We start from the raw sequence: 27,238 nt of genomic DNA on the forward strand, positions 1-27,238 counted from the left end.
ATATATTATGTATATATATATATATATATATATATATATATATATATATATATATATATATATATATATATATATATATATTTATATATATATATGTATATATATGTAGGCTACAATCACGTTGACCTGTTAAATGCAGCAACAAGTACAATACTACATTGACTTGTTGCTGCATTTAAAAAACAAATAAGCATTGTTAAATAAATAACATACTGTATATTCAATATGTATAAGAAATTTATTTGCAGAAGCATATTTAAGCTTTTAAATATATGCATTCACATTTAGTATTTACATAAAGTATATAGTTCTAATTGGTAACATAACTCAGCTTTACTTTCCTGCTTTTAATTTAAAGTTGATAAAAAGTATTAATTTGGTTTAAGTTATTGTTTTTTCTGATGGTTTAAAACGTTTGGTTTAAATTTATCTAATCCTGTTTACCACTATAATTATAATTATAAAACTTAATGTACAGCTAACAAAAATGACAATTTTTTTTTACAACCATATTGTACATAAGTTTTTATTTGGTTTTAATAATGTTCAAATTTATTGATATTGGAATTTATATCTTATGGAATCTTTAGTTTGGGCACAGAAGTGAAAATAATACCCTGGCAAACTCTGACTTTTACTAAGTCAGATGGATTTTCACTTTTTTTCAAATTCCCCTTGAACTTACTCTATCAACTTACTATAAAATCATCCACCTAAAATGTACCCTGGTCAAGTCAGACCATTTGCTAACTTGTCTGATTTTTGGGGTCCCTTTGTCAAAAAACTTCACTTAATTATGACTTTCATTTTGAATTGCATATTAGTGCATACTTTGAATTGCATATTAGTAATATTTTGAATTGCATATTAGTAATATTTTGAACTGCATATTAGTAATATATATATTGCAGATTAAAACTTCAAATATCAATAAGAGTTTAAAAAAAAAATGATAAAAATAAAATACCTTGGCGTCAAATATAATTAAACATAACTAATAACTAAATATTTCAACCTGGATCTTTGATTTGGTTAATCTTCGAATAAATTTTATTTATGAAAAATGTCAAAGGCTACTAAAAGAAATTTAACAAGTAGAATTATAACAGAAAAGTACATAATACTAAAAGAACTTGAAAAAGGAGAATCATCTGTATCTATATCAAAGAACTACGGCATTCCAAAGCAAAAATTGTCTGGATGGTTGAAAGAAAAAATAATATTAGTCAGAAAGAAGAAAAAAACTTCTGAAAAAGAGTGAAGATGCATATCTCCCTAAATGAAGATTTGGATAAAGCATGTTATATGTAAATATATACATGTTTATAACACAGGTTGCACTTTTTCAAAAAGTCTGACATAACGAGAGCTTCGCTTAATTCAGACTTTCAAATGCAAAATGGAGTGTTAAAACAAGGCTCAATAGAGTTTAACACAGTCAAAGATAAGAGTTGCTCTGGTCATCCTCAAAAAATATCAGAAAGGGTAAAAATAAAAAAGTGAAATATGCTAGATGCAACCCGAACAAGAACATAGCATCTCAGAATTAAGTTCAGCAATGGATGCACACTAAATTAGCCAATTAACAATCAAAATAAAATCAAAGTAACAAAATAAAGCTAATGAAGAAAAATTAACTAAATTTGTACATTGCAACAAGCTAAAGCCATTTTTTAAACATCTTTACTTTCAACATTTTTACAACAAGGCAGCAAGCAAGCACTATTAGAGTTGAAAAGGTAAGGTTTAGCAAGCAAGATAACAATTAAAATCGGACTTAAAATATTGCAATTTATATGAATCAGGAAAACAAGGTAAAAGGAGCAAGTTCCAAAGAACCGGTTGTTGAGGAAAAAAAATAGACAATAAAGAATTTTTTGGAACAGTCCCCGCAAACATTGCTTTAGTGGATTTGCAGTGGACCTATATAGGCATTTTTTTAGCGGTTAATTGGAGTTGCTCATCGATTACTTTGTGGACCATTAGCAGCAGCTGCTATAAATGGCAAGTCGATAATTTTCCAACATGTTTAAAGTGGCTAGTCATCAGTTAGCCACTGTTTACGGCTGCCACTAATGGTCCACAAAGTAATCGATGAGCAAGACTACAGCAGGCCGCTCATAATGCCTATATAAATCTACTGAAATTCTGCTATAGAATGTTTGGTGGGGTCACAGTAATCCATGAGACTTAATCGAATGATGAGTAACACAAGAATGAATTTTACTAGATGGCACAAGAGACGTTAGGGTGTTTTTAGAGCAGCACCCATTATAGTATTAATAGAAAAGAAAAAGAGAAACATCATTATGATGAAGTGACAATGGTATAAGTTTGGCTGCAAAAGCAGATCTAAATATGTTTACAATGAGTTTTTGCACCATGTCTAAAAAAGAAAGGTCATCATTTAATGATCCACTCCAAATATGGTAACCGTATTCCATACAAGGACAGATATGAGATTTATAGAGATAGAATAGAATCAAGAGTAAGAAAGTAGTGAGCACAACAAAGAGTCACAACCGTAGCAGATGATAATTTTGCAATGGATTTGATATATTGTCTCCAAAAAAGATTAGAAGTAATAGTTATCCTAGAAGGCAAAGAGTAGATGGCTCATCAAATACATTACTAATATATCATAAATATATCATAAATATATTATAAATATATCATAAAGATATCATAAATATAGGAAGATTTAGGTTAGTGAGATAAGGATTACCTAAAAAAGTTTTTACTGAGTTAAAGTTCACTAGCTCCTGAGAGCCGTATACTGTAGTCGTAAAGTGAGATCCTTTTCAAGCTCAAATGCCCCCTCCAAGCAATTAGACATTTTTGGCTTGTTATCATGACAAGAATAAATGGTAATATTATCAGCAAACAATATCACCTTAGATGTGAGAATTTCTGGGAAATCATTAATGTTAGTTAAAAAAAGTATAGGGCCAAGTATAGAACCTTAGAGAACCCCTGAAGTTAGATGAAATGAAGAAGTGTGCTGTCCATCAAGGATTACTTTTATACTATTATTGGTAAGGAAAGATTCAATAATATTAAAATGTTACCTGATACACCGTAATTTAGCAAGGAGATACAAAATTGAAAAATACAATACTCATTTTATCATGCCAAGATTTCAAGAAGGAGGAGGCTAAATTGGCAAAGGCGCTGCAGTTATGGTTTGAGCGTTGGTCTGGCATATATTTACACTAATTAGATTGATCATTATTATTATAGATAGATGTTAAAAAATTATTTACAGATTTCAATCAATCTTTTTGAAGTTGACTCCACTTGGCATTTTCATTAAGATAATGCTCCTTGCTATACAGCACATTCAATCTAGCAAGACTGAGGAATAGCAATTATATCTGATGCATCTGCTTCTTGACTCACCTAATTTGAATAATTTTGAGAGTTGTTGAAGTTGGATACACTGCAAATTCCAAAAATTTAGGCTTACTATGATGATCCAGCTCAATACTGAAATGCAAGCATTGTGAAATGCATTGCCACAAGGTGGCCAAATAAAAAAATTTATTTTTTGCATACCTTTTTTATCTTATTTTTTTCACTCTTTTTGTATTCTAATTAAATTAAAAATAGTAATAAAGAAATATTTTTACATTTTATAATTCTGTTTTTTTTACAACTTAAAAAAAATGATCAATCATTTTGATTGTTTTCGAATTACACTTAAGTTGACTAAAAAAATTTTGAGTGTGAAAAAAACCTTTTGGAAGCATTGTATATAAATATGTTTTGCAATGTTTTTAATTTTTAAGTTTTGATTATGTTGTTTTCGAATTACACTTAAGTTGACTAAAAAAATTCACCTCTTCCAGGCTGGTAAGCCACTACTTCAAGATGGTAAGCCATATGTTCAATGTTGCTTTTTTTTTTTTAACCTTTTAACTGCAAAACAAAAATTTTATTAAGCAGTTGGCTTGTTAATGGCTAATTTCATGTTTACACATGTTTATCACTTTGTTACCAAGCAAGTTATTAGAGTTTCTAGACCTCCTTATTTTCCATATTGCCATACCTTATACTTAACATTAGATTTAGTTCTTTTCAATGGATGCCTTTCCTGATGTCAACCTGTTTTCCAGACATACAAAATAAGTTAACTGCATAAAATAAAAATATCTATAGACATAGATATCTATATATACATAAAGTGTAGAAGTTTTTATATATGTAAAATAAATATATATTTATATATACATATAAGTATAGATGTTTATATTTATGTATACATATAAGTATAGATGTTTATATATACAAATTTAGATTAATATATGTGTGTGTGTGTGTTTGTTTGTGTGTGTGTGTGTGTGTATATACAGTACTGTGAATAAGTTTTAGACCACTTGTATAATTAGACGTATTTACAAATTTTTTCCTATGTAATTTTTTTAAAACATCCTTAAGTTTAATAATATATAAGAAAAGTTGAAAGAATATATTATTTTGAATAAATAAACAAAATTGATGAGGAAACATGAGGGATTTGTTTGTTTATTTATTAAAACAATGTGTCATAACAACTACATCCAAAACAGAATATTCAAAGAATGCTGTTACAGAAATCAGAGAAACTGGCTCCCTTGAAGATAGAAAGAAAAGTGGTAGACCTCCTAGCAAAAGATGACAATAGATATTTAAAAACCTTATTTTTAGGAAATACAAAAAAAGCATCAACCGAGCTGGCAAAAGACATTAACACAGCAACTGGGGAAAATGTCAGCTCTTCTTTTATTCGACAGCAGCTATTTAAGGAATTAAGAGGGTGTGTTGCAACTCCGAAACAATTATTATGGTGTGGCAATAAAGAAAAATGACTTAAATATGCAAAACAACACAAAGATTGGGCCTGGGAAATGTTTAATCGGGTTCTGTACACCAATGAGTCTAAATTCGAAATTTTTGAAACGAAAGGACACCAATATGTTTGAAGAAGAATTGAAGAAGCCTACCAGCCCGAGTGTTTAAACCCTACTATTAAACACAGAGGAAGGGCTTTACAAGTTTGGGGCTGTTTATCTTCATCTGGAGTAGGTGATTTGATCAAAATAGGGGGCGACTCACCAGGGAATGTTATGTGGATATCCTAAGGCACCATGCTGTATTATCCAAAATGAAACTAATAGGTCATAATTTTATTCTGCAGCAGGACAATGACCCAAAACATTGTTCCCGAGTGGCAAAAAATTATTTAAATGAAATGGCAGAGGAAGGAGTACTGGAATTGATGACTTGGCCTCCCCAGAGTCCAGTTTTGAATATAATTGAGCATAGTTGGGATTACCTGGACAGAAAGAAGGTCAAACATGCTCCCCGAAATGCTGAAGAATGTTTTGAAGTACTTCAAAGAGAATGATACAACATACATCAGGATTTTATAGCTAACTTGTATTAATCTATTCCCTAGCGAATATTGGCTGGGATTGAGGCAAAAGGAGGATATAGTAAATGTTAAGAGTTTTTTATGAAGTTTGACATTAAAAAGTTTGTAATTGTTCATATTTTGTGTGAAATACATGTGTTTTAATAAGTTTATAATTATTATAATATTATAAATATTTGAGAAAAATTCTCTGGGATTTTTTGAAAAAATGTAAGTGGTCTAAAACTTATTCACAGTACTGTATATATATATAATATATATATATATATATATATATATATATATATATATATATATATATATATATATATATATATATATATATATATATATATATATATATATATATATACAAACATAGATATCTTTATTTACAAACAAAGATATCTTTATATACATTTTTTTTTTTTTTTTAGATTATTCACCTCCTCAAGGCCCGAGGGGGGCCACTACAGTTGAGGAGGCTACTCATTTTTTTGTGTTTTTTATTTTTTTTTTTTTTTTAGTTGTTATTCTTGGTGCAACCCTCTCTCAACTCTTTAACTCCGAAACACGAACCTTGCCAAGCAAGGCCGCTGCGCAGAGAAACTAAGTTGAGCGCGGTACTTCCAGGGACGTGGTGGGAGTCGAACTCCGAACCTCTCGCTTACAAAGCGAGCGCTCTTACCACTACACCACTACCGCATACATAAAACATAGATATCTATATATATAGGTAAAATATAGATATCTATTCAATTAGTTTAATGGTTTTTTTTTTGTCAATTAAATAAGTTCAACTTGATTATTAAGTGATACACAAAAGATTTTTTCTGCCTGTTTTTGAATTTATAAGAATTTGTTGTTTTTTATCTTCTAGTCTCTTCTTTAAATTTATATACTGAGGACAAATTGATGTTGAATTAAATTAATCTATTAAAGAAAACTTAGTTTTGCACCTTGGTATTAAAATATTTTCTAAAAACCATTTATAAAGTTTAGCGTTAAAATAAAGTTAAGTTAAAACTACAAGAGCATTATTTTAAACAAAGGTATTTAGTTATTTAATTTTTTTTAGAAATCATCAGCAATATCATCTTTGGAGGCAGAATTAGTCCTGCTAAAAGAAACAATAGAATTAATGAAGTCTAATGAAAAAGTACACTTGATGAAACTTTTTATATCAATATTTTAATGTTCTTGCACACGACTAGTGTCAACAAAAGTTTATAGACTCTAAATGTTGTAAAAATATTTTTACAATGATAAAGTGGTAATTGGTTTAAATGTATGTGTGTTTATTTAGGAGTCAAAGGTTTCTACACATCAAGAAGTTGTCAAATTACAATGTGCACATCAACAGCAGGTAAATTATTTCCTGCTGAGAGGTTTGCCTAGAAAGTTTTTTAAAACTATTCCTTGTGTCAAAAAAAAATAAGAAATCACAAAGTGTGGAAAAGAAATCCTTGTAAAATTTCTCAAAGTTAGTTTAGAATATGAAGTGGCTTTTTCGGAATATCGTTAAAATTTCTTTTCACAATTTATTAAAGGCTTGTTTTTAGTCTAATGTAGCCTGTATTGTCTATTTTGTTAGTGGTAGATAGTTTTCTCAGTTTGTTTAACTTTTTATCATTTTTCATATTAAGTGTTTTTTTTTGTGTGTGTTATAGCTTGTCTTAATTTGCATGAAGTATTTTCATAATATTTTTTTTATCTATTTTAGTTTTTTGTTTCTAGATGCTTCTAATAAAAAATGAATTAGGCAATAAACTGTTAGAGTATGAAAATAAACTAAAGAAAAGTGATTTATTAATTATGTATGTTTATATATGATATAGTTATTGTGATTGGTTATTTTATGTTTATTGTAACAAGTTAATTATATTTTAACTGTCAAATACATTGCTCATTATTGTTAGGAATTTTTTTATTTTTTATTTGAGCAAATTTGTTAAATAAACCTATGTTTTGAAACACTATGTTTTTACTTTGTGTGTTTTAGTGAAAAAGATGAAGAAATCAAGAGACTTTTAACAAATATTGATTCTCATGTCAATGAAAGTAATGAAGCTATTGAAAGTTTTAAAAAAAAAGCTGAAGAAGATTCAGCTAATATGTTTAAAGAACTGTCAATACAAGTATGTTTTTCATCATTGTTAATTGTTCTTTTACTTTTGTTTTTGTTGTCATTTTATTGTTTTTTAATTTTTTGTTGCTGTTTTTTGTTGTTGTTTTTTTTGTTTGTTTTTTTGTTTATTTTTTTCCTATAACATTAACACTATTGGTAGTATTGAAACCAGAGTTGGCATAAAAAAACTCACCTTATAAAACAGGCTTTAAAAAAACCAATAATTTTTCTTATTTTTTCTTATTATTGGGTTTTATGAACTATTATAAGTAACATATCTGAAAACGTAAGCATTTTATAGTAGCTAGTATAAAGGGAAAGTGTCAATTCGAAAACATTATTTTTAATAAAAAGTACGTTTTACAATGATATTTTTGGAAACCAAACAAATTAAATGATTAATTCAATAAGATTTTTTAGTATAAATACACTTAATTAAAAAAAATAAGAAAAATTACCATTTTAATGTTTTTTTTACAAAGCCAGCTATCTATTTTTGATACTGTCTAAATATTTGCACTGGCATTTTTGCCTTATCACTTCCTACTTTATTCCTAACTTTTGACCAGATAAAACCAATAAGGATAATATTCTTCCTATTGATCCTGAGCTAGCAGGGAATGTTTGAGGTTTAGAAATCATTTTTAAAATCCCTCAGGCTATTTTTTCTTAACTGATTTCTCTTTTCTTTGGTTAATGATTGATCACGAATCACCATACAAATTATTGATTTGATCGCTCAATGTCATTGTAGGAAACGCATCACTCTCTTTTTTGTTAAAGCAAAATTAACCAAAGGTACATAATCAGGATAATGATTGATCACGAATCACCATACAAATTGTTGATTTGATCGCTCAACGTCATTGTAGGAAACAGTTCACAATCTTTTTTGTTTAAGCAAAATTAATATAAGGTACAAAATCAGGATAATGATTGTAAAGCCATTCTTTCGCCTCATCTTCATTTTCAATTGTCAAAGTTTGTTCCACCTTAAGTTGATGGTCCAGTTATAAGATAGATGTACTATTATTTAGACCGTTATTTGGAAATTTCCACAATTTTTATTTAAATATTTTGACAGATTGAGATTGTCATTCTGTACACTCAAATTTCAAAGGCTCAAATTTCTTTTGGCAATATTTTAAATGGAGCTATACTGGTTCTATCCTGTTGCTAAGCAAAGCATGACAATTGTCACGAGAAACCTTTGTACTGCTTTCAATCTCAGTTACTTCCTTCTATTCTCCTTTTTTTTTTTCTCTCCCATTTCCCATTAGCATTCATAATAATAAAAATATTATCTTTAAATAAAATTATAAAAAATATTATCTTTGAATCTAAAATAAATCAATACATATACGTTTAATGTAAATATTTTTTTTCTTTTGATTATGGTATCAAAATATTTTTACAATCTTTTTGAAAATAATTTGAATGATCCTTGTTAAAAGTTATTAAATAACTTATAAGATGTATTTTAAATAGAAAGTAGAAAATTATAGTAGTTTCTAACCAAAAAGAAAAAGCTTTAACAGATATAAAATAAAAACCTAAAAAAACACACTGGGAAAATTTTTTTTTAAATAGATAGCTTTTTTTATTAAACTTGACAGTCATGACAAAAAAAGTTTCTGTAAAATCCTTAAGTATATATATATATATATATATATATATATATTAAAATTAGTTTACCTCCTCAAGGCCGAGAAGGCCATGACAGACAACGCACACACACAAAACTTTTCTTGCTTTAGTAATTTTAATTTGTTAGTATATCCTTTGTAATTAGTTATTTACTTTTTTTGTAGTTAGAGGTTTTGCAAACATCATTACGTTCAGCAAGGCAAAAAATAGAAGACAATAAAGTAGAATTTACTAAGCGTCTGGATGAACAAAGATCAATGTATGAAAAGCAGGTAAATCTTAGGTCTTATAAAGTATTTCAAGTATTTTTATTTCAAATTGACTTATTACACCTGCAAATGGAATAAAATGACTTCTTATGATATTTAATTGAATAAAAAAAAATTTATTCACAACTGCTACTGCTAAACATAGTTAATACAACTTTATTGTTCTGTTTTGTTGGAAAAAAAGATTTAATTAAATAGAAATTTTATAAATTTTAATTTTAGATTCTTAGTTATAAAGAATCGTTTGAATTTGAAAAATGTCAATTGAAACAACAATATGATGAGCAGAGGTCAAATCTTCTTAAACAAATAGAAAATCAAGTAATGTTTTTAATTTTAATTTCTTTTTTTTTTAAAACTTTCTCTGCTTATATATATAAGATTTGATTTGAAACAGACTGTGTGAGATTTAGGCATGAAGTTTACATGCACTATTTTGGTTATGCTAGAACACTTTTTGTCAGAGTATTTAGATCATTTAAAAATGTTTTAACAGTTTTGTTGGAATTAAAATTCACAAGTCACTGCATGTCCTGAGCTGTTACAGAAAAGAGATTCAAGATCAGGCGCCCATTCTAAGCGATCGAACACACTTTGGATAAGACAGCTAATGGAGCCGCTTTTGAAATCATTTTATTTTAACTTAACTTTTAGTTAAAATGAAATAATTTAAGAACCTTAAAAACTTTTTCAGATACTCTATATAGCTTATAGAGAAGACCAGCATGGCAATTTTTTATCATTTAATAAATCAAAACTACCTCAAATAGTCACCTAGGATGAACCAACTTGGTTGCACATGTGATGCATGGTTTTATCAGTGAAACAAGAAAAAATATTTCTATATGAATCTAAGAATTAAAAAGAATATTAATAATACTATCTGGGATGCATCTGTGGAACATAAATGACATTTTGATGAAATTATAAACTGGAAAAATCCTAAAACGCTCTCAGTTGTTTCAAATAACTACATTAGGAAAATTTATGACTCTCAAAATCTACTCAAAATATTTTATATTGTGAAAATCGTAATTTGATGATGGTTCACCAATGGAATGTAGTGGGGACCAAACTAGGAAAGTCTTGCTCAACCACTACACCACTACTATATAATTGATAATCGCTTAAGCTTCATGAGCTAAAGTATTTTAATAATAGTTAATAGTATGGTAATGAACATGATTTTTTAATTGTTTTCACACATACTTTTAAAGATGTGATATATAATATAAATTCAACAAAGTAAATCAGTTTAAGTAATTAAGCCTGTTTTAAATATGTTTAGGCTAGTGTACATAGATTTGTGAAACCTAAACTTGCTTATAGTTGTCATTGATCTTTGTTTGGATCAGGCAATTATATTAAAAAATGGTGTAATGGATATAAGTCAAATTGAAATTTTTTTGTAGTCAAATCTTCAAGAACAATTTTTAAAATCATGGAAAGAAGAAGAAAGCAAGTACAAAGATCAAAATGATAAACACCAAAAGGTTTGATTTTATGTATACTTTTGCATAATAATGTATATTTTGTGTAGTCATAAAAACAAGCTTAAAGATGTCAACATATCATTAGGCCATTAATTATGAACATTAATGGCATGAGCAACAAAGTCTTTTAAAGCTAAAAGTTATATGATCTGCCATGTATTATTATGTGGTTTTGTAATGTTGCTTATGGTTTTTCTTTTTTATTGTGTTTTTATGATGTACTATTGTGGTGTTTCGTGCTGTTTTATTTTGGATTTGTATAGCATTTTGTGTTGCATTTTTTTTAGTTTTATTTACTTTGTAATAGACTATTGAAGAAATGGAGTCTCAAGTTAGAAGTTTGCGTGTGGAGGTGAAATCTTTACTTTATATTTTTACAGACATTTCAATAAGTTATAATTGTTTAAATTGATTGTAAAACATCTTTTTCTTTAATAGGTAATACAAGCAAATACTTTAAGGAAAGAGCAGATTGTTGAAATAGGGTTGCTAAGAAAAGAAGAGCAAGAAGCAGCTCGACGAAATGAGGAGGCCTTAGTAAGTTATTTGTATTAAATTTTTTTTAATTTGTGCCACCATTTTAGTAATGAGATTCAAATTTTATTAATATATGAAGAAATTATTAGATTATATTATAAAATCAGTTTACAAATATTAAATTGATTCAAAATCAAGAAAATTAAACAGAAAAACAAAAAGTATTTTAAATATCCTTTGATAAAGGTATTAAAGGTATCCAATGATGCCCTTTTTCTTTCTTTCAGTAACTAATAGTGGTTCCTACTCTAGTGGTTGCTTGCAACCTTGTGAAGATGTTGGGAAAAGAAAAAAAAAATTGAAAGCGTCTTTTACTGCTTTCAAATATTATTTTATTAAGACATTTGAAAGCATTGTTTACTGCTTTCAAAAATTTTTTGATCAGGCGGATAGTCATTAGCAGTTAACTTTTAGTTATTGCAATTTCTTTAAGTTAATTCTTTTCTTTTTTTATATATATATATTTAAAACACAAGTTTTTTTAAATTATCAAAATATTAGATTAAAGAATAATGTATTTATTATTTTTTAATGTGTTTCTTATATCTCACTGATTTCAATCTAAGTTTGAAAATGTGGGTGAGATGTCATGGTAATAATACAAGTTTGAAAATATGTAAATATGAGGCTTTTTTTAATGTTATTCACCTCCCTAAGGCCAAGAGGGCCACTTCATTTGTAAAGCTACTTTATTGTAGTTACAACCCTCTCCCAACTCTTTAACTCCGAAATATGAATGTTGACAAACAAGACAGTTTGGCAGAGAAAACAAGTTTAGCACGGTACTGCCAGTGGTGTGGTGCAAATCAAACTCTTGAAAATCGAAGTTCTTGCTTATGAAGCGAGCCCTCTACCACTAAACCACTACTTCATTAAATTACTACACCACTACCATATATGGTAATAATATAAGCAATTTATTGATATAAGGTCATATAATTTTATTTTAGCATTTTTTATGTTTTAATTTATAAATTTTTAGCATTCCAAGTATAAAAATGAAATAGATGAAATAAATCTACGATTACAAAAAGAACACAGTATACAATTAAATTTGTTCACAAAAAAGGTTTTTTTTTTTTTTTTTAAATTATTGTTTAGTAATAATGTAATTAATTATATAGTGTTTTGCTGTATTATGTAATTTGATTAATAATTTATTTTGAGTAATACTACTTTCCATCTCAAGGCACAGATGATTAAGCAAGACAGAGTATTACTAGAACATACACATAATGTTTATTTTAAGTTAATTAACACTTTAAATAGTTTTTAATCTGTGTATTTATTTTTAAATTTACATAACTATAGTAACTGTTGTAAATATATAATTTTTAAGTAGTTTTGATAAGATCTGTTACAAATGTTGTTAAGAAACCAACCCAACGGAACGCTTGAGTTAAGCGATGCATATAATGTTTGGCATAAACGCCAAGAAACAATGTTTATCAAGCAACTTGTTTTATGAACTGGGACGCGTCGAGCGTCCGAGAAATATATAAATAAAGTTGCATATGGTGCTCGACGTAATTGGTCTAGAGAGAGAGTTAGAGTTAGGGAAGTTGCATAGTGGTGCTCGATGAACAATCATATTTTACTATTTTATTATATGTATATGTTTTAATAATAATATATTCAGAAAACAATATCAAGTTCAGACTTATGGTTTATATATATATTTAAATAAAAGTTACCGCAAAACATTTGGAGCCACTGCCCGGATACAAGCAGATTTTATCTCTGTTTGGGCCGACGAACTATACAGTAAATACAGATAAACTGTTTTAATTTGACAATATATAATACATGTTTGTGTGTGGAACTTATGAAATGATTACGCTCGGGTAAAACCTACCCGTTTACCGAACAAACACAGTTACCTTGTACCACCAAAGACCCTTGTACAACCCTTGATCAATCTTCTAGCGACTCTACCGACTCGTTAGAACTTTCGGACACCAACCCATTTAAATGGTAAAACAGCCACTCAACGAACAACGCCGTTAAAAAGAATATGTCTTTAGAAAAAATTCCTAAGCGTTTAGCAATGAAATCAGTCAAGGAAATGCAACCAAAGGTTTTCAAAGGCACTGAAATCAAAGATATTACTGAATGGTTTGCCAGTTTTTGCGGCATTGCACTGTATAACCAATGGACTGACTTAAGAAAGTTACTTGAGTTGCATATTTAGAAGGAAGAACTTTATTGTATTACAAAAACCACCGACTTGGCTATGTCACATCTTGAAGCCAAACTCGATGCACTACTTAACTCCGCAAGACAACCAATTGCGGCTGTTACCCACCAAGAAATCCCCAATGCAGTTTAACGAATTGAAGAAATACAAGCTGAAGTCGAGTCCATAAGAAGAAATAGCAACTGTCCTACCAAGAATGAAAGGTTTCAACCAAATGGGTGTAACCTCCGTACAAGTGGCGGTCAAGTTATTTGCAATAGATGTCTTAGAGTTGGACATACTCAAAGATCTTTTTTTGATCAATCTTCTTCACATCCAGGGCAAAACAGTTTTCGTCACCCAGCCCCGAATCGAAATCACTGGGAATCTAACTTTCAAAACTTTTATCCGCTTTGTCGCAATTCCTTTTCCAATAGTCAGCCCCACAATGAACAAATCTATCCGCCAAACAACATCAACAACAACAAGAAATAATACGCATTCAGATAACCAAATTCCTCAGCGACACACCAACACACCCAAATCAGATCCTGATGAGGAACCTGGTTCCGAAATCTGGGGTAAAGTTTTTGATTTGAGATTGCTTATTCTTATGGACACTGGTGCTAAATGTAGTATTTTGGATGAAACCGTCTTTAAAAATATTAAAAATCAGGTTGATAAACCACTACCTCACCATGGTACTCTGAAATGTCCTTGTAAAGATCTTATGTCCAATCGATATTGGAAGCAATGTGTTTGAGCATGAAATGCTAATTGGTAAAAACTTAACCCATCTGGTAATTTTAGGATACGATTTTATGAGCCGATTTAAGGTCAAATTAGACTGTGGAAATCATCTGGTTAAATTCGGAGAAAAATTGAGTGTACCATTGATACGAGAACTAGTTAACGATAAATTTAATCATAATAGAATTATGGGCGACACCCTATGTCACCTTCAAACGCAAAGTAATACAATTGCTAGCAAAATGACATTTATTTTTGAGACTTCGTTAAACGGAAGTACACTTAACTACCAACCCAAGAATGTTGATTTCAGCTTGAAAACTCGACAACAAGAGAATTCGACACCAATATTTGATACGCATATTAAACAAGATGAACCTATATCATTCCAGCCACTGCCCAACGACCAATGTGAACACCCTAAGGTAATGACCACAGTATGTGCCTCAAAGGAAATAAAAGCGATACCAAAATGTGAAACTGTCCTGACCATAGCGCACACTCTAGAAACTGATGAAGATTGCCTTTTTATACCAGAAACTTACCTTTTCGAAGAAAAACTAAGTAAAGAGAAAATTTTAGACACTGATGTATACAACGAAGCAATGGAAACAATAAAAGAATTTACTCTTGAAGGCAATAGCCAAAAACAAGTGACATTTAAAGGCCCAGAGGCAAATAAAGTAGGCAGCTCTCTCGAAAACGAAAATGACGAATCAGCAATATTTAGTATGGAAAAAATTGTAACAAAAGGAAAAGAAATGGAAGAATCCAATACTTAGTCAAATGGCAAGGGTACCTGTCATTGCAAAATACCTGGAAACCCGAAGAAAATATCTACGATAAACAGGTAATGCAAAAATATCTAGAGGAAGCAAATAAAAATTCCGCAATAACAATGGTCCAAGCAAGACAAAAAGATAAAAGACGACCTAAAGATCGATTGCCACAAAGATCATTTGTCAATGTAAGGAAGATAATTATTTCGACTTTTATATTAAGCATATTTCTTCTACCTATGGTTACAACAGGACTGTTAATATGCACCAGGTGTATACACAAACCGACCTATGGTTACAACATTAATAAGCAGCAGGAGTATACGCAAACTGACCACAAACAACAACAATAACCTTATATCATTGCTATGCCAAAAAAGTCACCCTCACATGCCAATCAAACCTCCTGAATCAAAAGTCAAAAGAAATTGACTCAAATAAAGTACTGGTAACACAAGGAGAATGTATCTCAGCCATAAACACTAAAATTTCTCCATATGGAGCATTACAACTAACTAGCCCCAACACATGAAGGGCTGTGGTTTCAGACAAGTTTCACTGCTCTTGGATGCGCACAAAAACAGTGAAGTACATACATTTTAATATGAAAATATATGAAGGACAAATTACTGGACGGTCTGTAACAGTAAAACAATATGTCACCAAGAGCCTGTGTTACTATTTCATGCGTCGGTGTATGCCTGGTGAATGGCCTGAATCGGAAATTGTCTGGGAAACCGCTAAACATGATGAAGAAGTTATGAAAAAGTTAGACACATACTCTATTGAGCGAATAGGAGAATTCATCCTAATCAGAAACCTAAAGGCTGGAGGTGCTATACAGCTAACGGAACAGGATGGCAACATACTTACTCTGGATAACGGCATGCTCCTAAAGGATCCCACATTCCCAGAGGATATATTTCACCAATACAAATCTGCTTCAGCTATTTATTGGCAAAAATTAGGAAATGATCCAACTACGACAATTCTAGAAGCACATATTACCGTCACCCTCATGACCCAGAGAATGAGCATGATAAGTGCTTGGGAGCAAATGTGCTTTATACAAACCCAAATCTCCCATATTCACCAATGGATGATTACTCAATTTCCAACAATATCAGCAGAATGGAAACACCAATCCTCGGGTGTGACTGTTGAATCAGCAGGAGATGCGCTGTTGTTGTCAAAATGTGTAAATTATACTAAATATGTCATAAACTATGCCCGTAAAAAGAAAATTTCTGCTTTGAGCATTTCCTATCACCATACCAAGTTCAAATGTTACTTATTTTTTGAAAATTTGCGACAGGAAGTTAATAAGAACCAGTCCTCGAATCCCTTGTAACCTCAGACCTAAACATACCTACTTACAAAATCCAAAACTAAACACCATGTATGAAGTATTGGCCTACGGAAGAGTTAGGATTGTTAAGACCCAGCTAGACAATGTTTTGCCCTCGTCAACAAAACCAATTACCCGCATTTGAGGCTATATCAAGGACATAGTAATCGATAAACCCTAACGACTCTCACTGTATACAGTTTTACAACTAATATCTAATTCTCACAAGACACTACAGATGTTAAAAACAATCGGTGATATCAATGGAGGTGATGTTTTGGCAGGTATTGTATATTTAGGCAGTGCCCTACAAGCTACAGTAGGTGAAGGAAGTCAAATCATTAAAGCCATTGGTGTAGCCATTAAGGACTCATTGAATGGTGTTTCCGACTTGGATGAAAAATTGGTTCTATCAACTGGTGTTGCTTCATCCTCAGTATTGAAAGCCGCTGGAAGAGCAATTAAGGGTGTTGAGGAAGGTGCAGAATTATTTTTTCAAAAATTTATTGGAAGCATTTTGGGATCAATTTTATGGGCTGCAGTGCTATTAATAATTGTATATTTAGTTTTGAATAAACCAAATTGGAGCTATACCTTACCATGTTTGAAACCTCTGATTAAAACAAAGAATATAGAAATAATACCCAATAAAATGCACCAGGACCAATCAACAACGATGTCACCAAAAAGAAATAAACACCTCAGTCGTTATTTCAAATGCCCAGCCTGAAAAGATGCCCATAAAGACAAGAACATTATTTATCTATGGTCATGGCAGGATCTTTGACCGAGAGTCCTGGTAGGGAATTGAGATGCCCCAACCACCACGAGTTTCCTACAGTTGTTTCCTGTAGTGATTATGTTGATTTTTTTTTTTATGATGATGTTTTATTACAATGATTTTTGATGCTGCTGTTTTGCAATGATGCTGTTTAGCAATGATTTTTATGATGCTGTTTTATTACAATGAATTATTAAGTTGATGATGTGCAGTGATGCTGTTAAGCAATGATTTTTATGATGTTGTTTTTTTCATATTGCTGTTTCGCAATTATGGCGTTTATTTATAATTTTCATGATGATGTTTTTTTATGTTTTGGTAATAATGCTGTTTAGCAATGATTTTTATGATGCTGTTTATTGCAATGAATTATTAAGTTGATGATGTGCAGTGATGGTGTTAAGCAATGGTTTTTATGATGTTGTTTTTTTTATATTGCTGTTTTGCAATTATGGTGTTCATTTATAATTTTCATGATGATGTTTTTTTATGTTTTGGTAATAATGCTGTTTAGCAATGATTTTTATGATGCTGTTCTATTATGATGAATTTTTAAGTTGATAATGTGCAATGACGCTGTTTAGCAATGATTTTTATGATGATGTTTTTTATGTTGCTGTTTCGCAATGATGCTGTTTAGCATAATGATTTTTTTTTTTTGAGGTTGCTTTATGATGCTGAATCATATGATGATAATCATGAGTTTTGATGATGTTGCTGCCCAATTCTAATGCGTTTTTTTCAATGGAATCAATAAGCATGTTGTTTTGCAGTGATGCAGTTTTGTTATATTATATTTAGTCAGGGATGGACTTTTCCTAAACCCGTGAGTAATGTTACGAAGGTTGTAAAGAAACCAACCAAGCGGAACACTTGAGTTAAGTGATGCATATAACATTTTGCATAAACGCCAAGAAACAATGTTTATTAAACAACTTATTTTATGAACTGGGACGCTTCTAGCATCCGAGAAATACATAAATAGAGTTGCATATGATAGTTTAAGAAAGTAATGGAAGTTATATAGTGGTGCTCGACAATAATCGGTCTAGAGAGAGTTAAGGAAGTTGCATAGTGGTCTAGAGCATCATTGCACATTATCAACTTAAAAATTCATCATAATAGAACAGCATCATAAAAATCATTGCTAAACAGCATTATTACCAAAACATAAAAAAACATCATCATGAAAATTATAAATGAACACCATAATTGCAAAACAGCAATATAAAAAAAACAACATCATAAAAACCATTGCTTAACACCATCACTGCACATCATCAACTTAATAATTCATTGCAATAAACAGCATCATAAAAATCATTGCTAAACAGCATTATTACCAAAACATAAAAAAACATCATCATGAAAATTATAAATAAACGCCTCGATGAACAATCATATTTTACTATTTTATTATATATATATGTTTTAATAATAATATATTCAGGAAACAACATCAGGTTCAGATTTATATATATATATATATATATATATATATATATATATATATATATATATATATATATTTAAATAAAAGTTACCGCGTAACAGATCAACAAAAATTTACATATGTGGAATTTATAAATCTGCAATCTTATGGAGCCACTTGATATTGATACAAAATGTCTACATAAAATTTTTAAAGATAATTACTAAAAATTATTTTACTAAATGTGCACAACTCAGACCATTTGGAAATACTTATACTATTTAAAACAATATAATTTAATTTAATAGTAAATAATAGTTTTATAATATTTTTATAATTAATGTTTTTTTGTAGATGAATGAGCAACTCAGAAACATAGAGAATGAATATTCAAAAAAAACTGCAGAGGATCATAATGTAACATTTTTTTATTAGTTAATTATTTTGTTTGTTTTTTAATTTAAATTTACATTATGATTGTTTTACACTTCTTAATATAATTTGTATAAAGTTTAGTTTTTTTTGATCAATCAACATATATGCTTTCGAGTTGTATCATGATTTTTAGGTCTTACCAGTTCTTGCTGGTACATAAGAATGTAAAAATAGAGAATATAGTATATCCAGAAGGAAAAAGTTGATCTTTTACAAATAAAGGGTGATAATTAGTATTCAGTATTGAAGGTGGAGTATGAAAGAACTCTTCAAGAACTCCAGAAGCAAATTTTCATTATTTTTACCTTAGTTTTACAGTAACCTATACTTGAAGCCCCAAAATGTTTATTAACTTCTGACTTTTGTAGGGTTTTGAAACTTTAAATCTTTAACTGTGGGTTTGCATGTTGAATATTGTTAAAATTATAGAACCTGACTATGCATGATCTAGGAATATTCATAGCAGTAACAATAACAGCTCTCAAAATAACAATCAAATCATAATAGCAGCAATAAATAATTGGCTAGTGTTTAAAAATGTTGTTAAAAAAAAAGTTTTACTTTTATTTAATTTTCTCAAATTGATTTGTTATTAACATTATGTTAGATTTTAAAAGATAAAAATGTTGTTGCATTTGCAAGCTTGCCAAACTCTCTTGTAAACTGGCATGTTTCTTTGACGTGTGTAGAAACCAGAATTTACAGTCATGTGATTTTGTGTTATAGAGCTGATTAAAAAATTTCTAATTCTTTTTGTTACTTTTATTTTTTGTTTAATGGTCGACTTGGTTTTGTTTAATGATTTGGTAGTCGTTTTATGTTTTCTCTATTGAATATTCTTTTTTTTTTAACTGATGATCAATTGTCAATTGATTCACACAATTTAGATCCATTTTTCTCTGAATTGAACTTTTTTTGTGTTATTCCTTCTTTTTGAAATGATTAATAATATCCCTTTTTTTTATATATATATTATGGTTTTTTACGAAAATAAAATTGAAGCATTTTCGAAATATTTTTTGTTCTGCTTTATTTAATCTTACTTTTAATAAATTTGTTTTAAATAATTAAATAAACATTTCATAGGTTTTTATGCATATTAATTTAATTTGAATAAAATATTAAATTGAAATATTTCCGATAACTTATGTGTCATCTATGATAACTTATGCCTCATCTATTATAACTTATTTTTAATTTAATATAATTATATTATTTATATAGTGTTATTTAAATAAAGTTTTAATATACATATTAATATACACACTAAAAAAATTATATTTTATAAATTTTAAACATGATTTTATATGAATATTGTTTAATTATAGTTTTATTTTTTTTTATTTTTTTAATATGGTCGTGTGATACTTTTATTATTTTATTTATGTTTTTGATGTCAGAAAAGCAAATTTTTTTAAATTTAATTAAGTTTTTCATAGTATTTTTGGAAGTAAAACAAAAATTTTTTCTTTGTACTTAATTAAATTCTTTTATATATTTCTTTCTTACTGCATTCACATTCAATATATCACATTTATTGTATATTGTTGCATCCATTGTATATATTCTCAAAATTAATGTATGCCTGAAACTAAATTCGAAATTAAGCCAAGTAATTTTTTGATTGGTTGGTTTAATTTAGTAAAATATAAATATTAATTTGTTATAACAGACTATAAAAATATTTTTTTTGTTTAGAAAATTGCATCTTTAAGAGAGGAACTTTCTGCTGCAAACAAGTATATAAGTGTATCTTTTTTTTGACATTAGATGTAATATATTTCATGTTTCATATATGGCATATAACATACATAGTATGTTTTATATATGTATATATTATATATATATTATATATATATATTATATGCTTTATATATAGCATATAATATAAATAGTATATTTTATGTAGTATGTTGAACTCCTGTAATACAAATTCTTATGTGGTTTCAAAATATGTCTGAATTAAAAGTTTGAATTAAAATTATATATATATATATATATATATATATATATATATATATATATATATATATATATATATATATATATATATATATATAATGGTTTTTTATGGTATTTATATTATGGTTGGCGGCCTTGTTCGTCAAGGTTCGTGTTTTGGAGTTATAGAGTTGAGAGAGGGTTATAACCACTATTAAGTAGCTCACTATTAAGTTCTCATCTGTAGTGGCCTTCTCGGCCTTGAGGAGGTGAATAACAAAAAAATATATATATAAAAACCCTTGGAATTAGGAAAAATGAGGTCGGCAATAATTTGCTAACCTCAATCTTTTAGAGGTTGGCATCAGGTCGGCAATAATTATTTGATACAAAGGTCTTACCATAAAACATAGAAACGAGTTCGGCAATTTTTTGCCGACCTCAAACACTTTCTGGTCGGCAGTTAGTTTGGCCAAATGCCGACCCTAATGCCGAGGGTTATATATATATATATACATATGTGTATATATATATATATATATATATATATATATATATATATATATATATATATATATATATATATATATATATATATATATATATATATATATAATGTTGAAAAAAAAAGAGTTCTTGTTAGTATTTAAAGTTTCATGCCTTTATAGCACTTGTCAGCCATATATTTAAATCAAAAAATAAAAAACTGTTAATAATGCAAATAAATTTTTAAATGAGTTGTAAAAATATTTTTAAAAAAAACGTTTTTCCTAGTCACCAGTTTCAAGATGGATAAAGGAGTAAACAGCTTTTATGTCCAAACTTTAAAATAATCTCATTCATTTCATTTAATAGGTTGGTATCTTTTTAAGTTTGGATTTTTCATTAAGGCATAATTTATAAGATTAAGTTCATAGATTGTATGCTTCACCTGAGAGAACCTGAGAGTTGTCCACTTTACTGTGAGATTTAAGTTAGCTTCTTCTAACTTCTATACCTTCTTTAAAATCTTGTTAAACAATGGACATGATAAGATAAGAATAACAATTTTTTTAAATGTTGTTTTATGGGCCATCATAATTAAGAGTTTTATTTATTGCAGTTGGTTTGAGTTGTTTTATTTTTATCTGTTTAACTTGTCATTGAAACAATTTAAACAGTTGTTTGAATTTCTGAATGAAGATTTGAATCTTTTGTAGCAGATGTTTCTGGATTCTTTATTAGGTGTTTTAAGAAATTTTTTAAATCATGTTTCAGAAGGTTCTTTATTTGATATCTGAAGAGATTAAAGAGATAAATCATTTTAAAAATGTTTTGAGATTGTTAAAGTATCCACATTTTATACTTTTACGGGTTTTCTTTTTTGCTAATTTTTTTCAAAATGGGTCAAAAATAAATATAGCTTATAATGAATTGGGATGTGTTTTAATTCTTTAAACATTATTTACCTTTGTGTGTTAACAACAAATATGTATCTTGTTTATATCTTAAAAACATTGTCAAAACCCTTTCTTCAACAGATATAGACCCATGTTTCATAATTTTAAGTTTTTATTTGCCATTGCCTTTATTTTGTGTTATTTTTTTTTTAAATTTCCATGTTAATAAACTGCAAATCCCTTGTTTTATATAAAATATTTCTTAGAAATAAACCGAGGCGCTCAATGCTTTATAATGCTTTAAAGAGAATGTAACTAATTTCTTATTATTTTTAGTTTAATAAAAAAAGTTGTGATTTTTAGAAAAGCTGGTGAGTATGAAAAACAGCTGCAAGAATGTATGGAAATGGTTTCAGATGAAAGAAAAGTATATAATTTTATTAACATATTACCTTTTTCTTTGATAAATATTAAAAATTTTAGTTATTAGAAAGGACTGTTTCTATTACATTAGGTAAAACATTGTTTTATTTGGGATTATACAACACTAAATAAGACTAAGTTCAGTGTTTTTATTTTTATAAATGACTTTATTTCTTTTATCTAGAAGTTTTCAGAATATCAAAATCAAAGTTTATTAAAGAGAGAGGAGATGGAAGAACATTATCAAAATATGTTAATGAAATCTGATGAAAATGTAAGTGATGATTTTATGACTATATGACCTTATCATAAACAAAGTCAATTATTTAATCTCTATCCTTCCTCCCTTTTTTTTTTTATCTATATTTCAATAATTAAAAAATGGAATTATGGATATCTGTTCAAATAATACAAGTGCACAACTATTGATGTTAAATATTTTATGCGTATAAAGCAATATATATATATATATATATATATATATATATATATATATATATATATATATATATATATATATATATATATATATATATATATATATATATATCAGCTCTCAGAATTAGGGTCGGCAATGCCGACATAACTGCCCACCTCAAAGTGTTTGAGGTCAGCAAAAAATTGCTGACCTCATTTTTATGTTTTAGTGTAAGACCTTTGTATTAAATTTTTTTTGCCAACCTGATGCAGACCTTCAAAAGGCTGAGGTCGGCAAATTATTCCCCACCTTATTTTTCCTAATATAAAGGGTTGATATATATATATATATATGTATGTATATATATATATATATATATGTATATATATATATATATATTTATATATATACATATATATATATATATATATATATATATATATATATATATATATATATATATATATATATATATATATATATATATATGTACATATATACATATATTTAAACAACTTTAAAATGTATTCTACAAAATAGAGTGCTCAATATTTTTAAAAGAACAGAACAATTATAAATTAGTAGAAAATCACTTAACAAAAAATTTTTTCATTTAACAGTGTGTTTCATCAATAAAGACTTATCAGAAATGAATGATCATATTAAAAAAACTTCAATTTATACTAAAAATTAAATTACAGGAAGTCGCAAATGTCTTAACTACTATAAATTTTCACACATTTGTGGAATTTGCTGACACTGTTATAAAAAGAATTCTTTAAAAATGATTACTTATGCTTTTTTTTTAATATTTTTTAAAAGGGGGATTTAACGAAACTATTATTTCAGCTCGTTTATTTTTATAGTTTTTTAGGAAAAACTTATTTTCGTGCCTACATTTAGAAATTAATTCCGATTTTTTGTTTAATAAGCATTTTTGGTTTGCATGTGTAATTATTTCAAATTTTTCTTGTAGGCATAGTATACATTTTTTGGAAATATTGTTATGTGCAGGCGCTATTTTAAAGATGGACCAATTCAGTATAAAGTCATCAATATTTTTACCTTTTAATTCCCATATATATTTTGACAGCATGGCGTCTTTTGAATACTTTTTATTTTTAAAAGATTGCTTATGATTGGCAAAACGTTTTTTCCATTCACCCTCTGTTATGCCAATATATTGTTTATCAGGTACATTCTTAGAGGAAATAATACATTTATATACCATATTTTTTGATAAACAACTTCCACTCGTTGGACAATTGTTTTTTTGTTTACAATTACAGTTTTCTGTAGTTTTTTCATTTAGGATTTTTTTTTTGTTTAACAAAGCATTATTGTGACCTTTTATAATTCTTTCTATATTTTTTGTGCAACTGTAGCTAACTTTAATTGTATTTCGATTAAAAATTTTATGTAATTTTCTAGAGGGCGGGAAATGCTTATTGACCAATTTTAAAAACACTTTTTCTGTTAGTAGAAACATTTTTGCTATATGGGGGTTGAACCAAATTACATTTCTAGTTCTATTTCGCTTTTTTGTATTCTTTTTTTCAGGGTCAAATTTTAGTTCAAAATTTTCAAAACCACTTTTTTTAAGGGCATCTTCAAGTAATCGTTTAGAGGAATTGAATACATTTTCATTAGAGGAGTTTTGGTTTACCCGATTATTAATTTAAATCAGGATTTGTTTAAGAATTTAGGGTAGATGATTTGAGTTAATATTAATATACAATAATTCAGTGTTTGGTTTTTTAAAAGGCTTACATGAATTTTCAGAGGGGTTAAATGTGACATCAAGAAAATTCACAATATTTTTTAAAAAATTTTGTAATATCTTTTCTAATTTTGTCGAGCTGTGAACCAAATTTTTTACGCATTACTATAAAACCATTGTCACGATAAGGGCCTAAATCTTTTATATTGATTATTTTACTTAATAAATCTAAAATATATAGTCTGACAAATTCAAAAAATTCTGTAAATTTGTTGGGTTATTTGTTGGAAAATATTTCCAAAAAATGTATACTATGCCTTCAAGAAAAATTTTTATTAATTTGATCATTCATTTCTGATGAGTCTTTATTCATGAAACACGGTGTTAAATGAAAAAAGTTTTTGTTAAGTAATTTTCTACTAATTTATATATGTGTGTGTGTGTTTATATTTATATATACATAGATATATATATAGAGAGAGAGCTACATGGGCTTCAGTGCATACGTAAACTGACAATATATTGAGAGCGCACATAGGAGTGTTGCTAGTAAGTGACCAGGGCTGATATTTGACCAGGGCTGGGTTTGATAAACCATAGCTGGGGCCAGGGTTATGACCGGGGCTGTTAAAATCTTTACAAACCCTATAAATGAAATAAATATTTTTTTCTTGTATTAAAATTCTTGTTATGTTTATAAATACATATAGATGAAAATTCTTATTTCTTAAAAATATTATTTTTGCTTTTTTTGTGTGTATTTTTTTTCTTTTCTAATTTAGCTTCTTTTTTTTGGCGATTCTTAAAAAAGTATAGAATAATCTAGAAAAAGTATAGAATCTTAAAAAAGCATAGAATGTTTTAATTTAAGTTTTTTATAAAGTACGTCATGGGTCATTAAATATGTCGGCTAAATTTATCTTTTAAGTAGAAGGATCATTTTTTCTCTTGAACAGAGATTTTTATTCAACATAAAACAGCCCTTTTTAATTTAAATTACTTTTTGTGGAAGCCAATAATATCCTACTTCTGTTTTAAAGTTAAATTTAGTTTCATTAACTTAATGGATTAAGAACACCATGGTAAATTTACCTATAATTCAATAAAAACAACCAGTTAAGTTACTGCAGTTATGTTACTTAATTAAATTTATTTAATATACTCAAAGACTCGCAAAAGTTAGCCATACAAATGTTTCTTTTTTTATCTTATATGTTGTTAACACATAAGATTTTTTGTTAAAATAACATAAATTATTTTGACAAAAAATCTCGAATAGAATATAAAAAGGCAATACCATTATTTTAATATTTTCATTTTATTTAAAGCGTTATCAAGTTTAAACATTTTCCATAAAAACACAAGTTGTTTTTATAGAAATTGTTTAAAAAAGAAATCTATTCGAACAAGAGAATTTTAATCTTTTAAATTTCTAGAGTAACTTACTGTCCTGTTCATATATGGTTAAGACATTTGAGATTATTAAAACTTTGGCATTTACTTTTTTAAAGCCATTTATTAACTTTATTTTCTAGTTATTTTGTTGTCGCCAAGAGTATGAAAATAAGTTAAAGGGAATGTTATCTTCATCTGTCCAGCAAGTAAAAAAAATTTTTTTTTTTATATATATTATTAAGTTATTCTATTGATATTGATACATTACATTCAATTTTTAAATTTAATGACTATATTCTGTTTAAAGTTTTTTTAACTTTAGGATTTAGAAGATACCATTTCAGCTCTCCGCGAGCAACTTCAAATAATGCAAGCTCATATTGATATTTTACAAGCAGAATTAGATGTTAACGAAGTGAAAAAATAGATTTTATATTTATTGATGTTATAATAATAGTTTATTTATATTTAAAAAATTTGCATTAATTATTTATTATATTTATAGAATGTATGTTTTATATAGAGAGAACATGTTTTTTGGGTTTATTTATTTAAAAAAAGAGTTTATTTTGAAAAACAATTTTTGTATTTCATTCTCAGTGTAGTTAAGACAATTTTGAAATATCATAGCGTCTGTATGATATTTTGTTCACTACAACATTTCCGTTAAGTAATCAGGTCTGTGAATTATGAAAAGGTGAAAAAAATTAAAATGAAAAATTTTGCGGTATCATAAAATATAAATGTTTGTAGCGAAAAAACCCAGACCAAAGATTCTTTTTTTTAAAAACCCTA

At 28.0% G+C, this 27,238-nt stretch overlaps 1 protein-coding gene across 2 annotated transcripts in view; it reads left to right on the forward strand.

Annotated features, from left to right (window-relative positions):
* Positions 1-27,023, forward strand: part of LOC101234474 (centrosomal protein of 112 kDa) — a 59,248-nt gene extending 32,225 nt beyond the window's left edge. For both annotated transcript variants that reach the window (XM_065803247.1, XM_065803248.1), the window contains 16 exons: positions 6,471-6,551; positions 6,699-6,758; positions 7,130-7,209; positions 7,395-7,530; positions 9,332-9,439; positions 9,659-9,757; positions 10,849-10,929; positions 11,237-11,281; positions 11,368-11,466; positions 12,449-12,535; positions 19,087-19,149; positions 20,866-20,906; positions 22,851-22,914; positions 23,095-23,184; positions 26,584-26,649; positions 26,766-27,023. In XM_065803247.1, the coding sequence (XP_065659319.1) occupies positions 6,471-6,551; positions 6,699-6,758; positions 7,130-7,209; positions 7,395-7,530; positions 9,332-9,439; positions 9,659-9,757; positions 10,849-10,929; positions 11,237-11,281; positions 11,368-11,466; positions 12,449-12,535; positions 19,087-19,149; positions 20,866-20,906; positions 22,851-22,914; positions 23,095-23,184; positions 26,584-26,649; positions 26,766-26,870 (1,305 nt within the window). In that variant the 3' untranslated portion in view covers positions 26,871-27,023. The remainder of the gene's footprint in view (positions 1-6,470; positions 6,552-6,698; positions 6,759-7,129; positions 7,210-7,394; positions 7,531-9,331; positions 9,440-9,658; positions 9,758-10,848; positions 10,930-11,236; positions 11,282-11,367; positions 11,467-12,448; positions 12,536-19,086; positions 19,150-20,865; positions 20,907-22,850; positions 22,915-23,094; positions 23,185-26,583; positions 26,650-26,765) is intronic.
* The last annotated feature ends 215 nt before the right edge of the window (positions 27,024-27,238 follow it).

Source organism: Hydra vulgaris, chromosome 08 (assembly GCF_038396675.1).
Source record: "Hydra vulgaris chromosome 08, alternate assembly HydraT2T_AEP".
Classification (NCBI taxonomy): Eukaryota; Metazoa; Cnidaria; class Hydrozoa; order Anthoathecata; family Hydridae; genus Hydra; species Hydra vulgaris.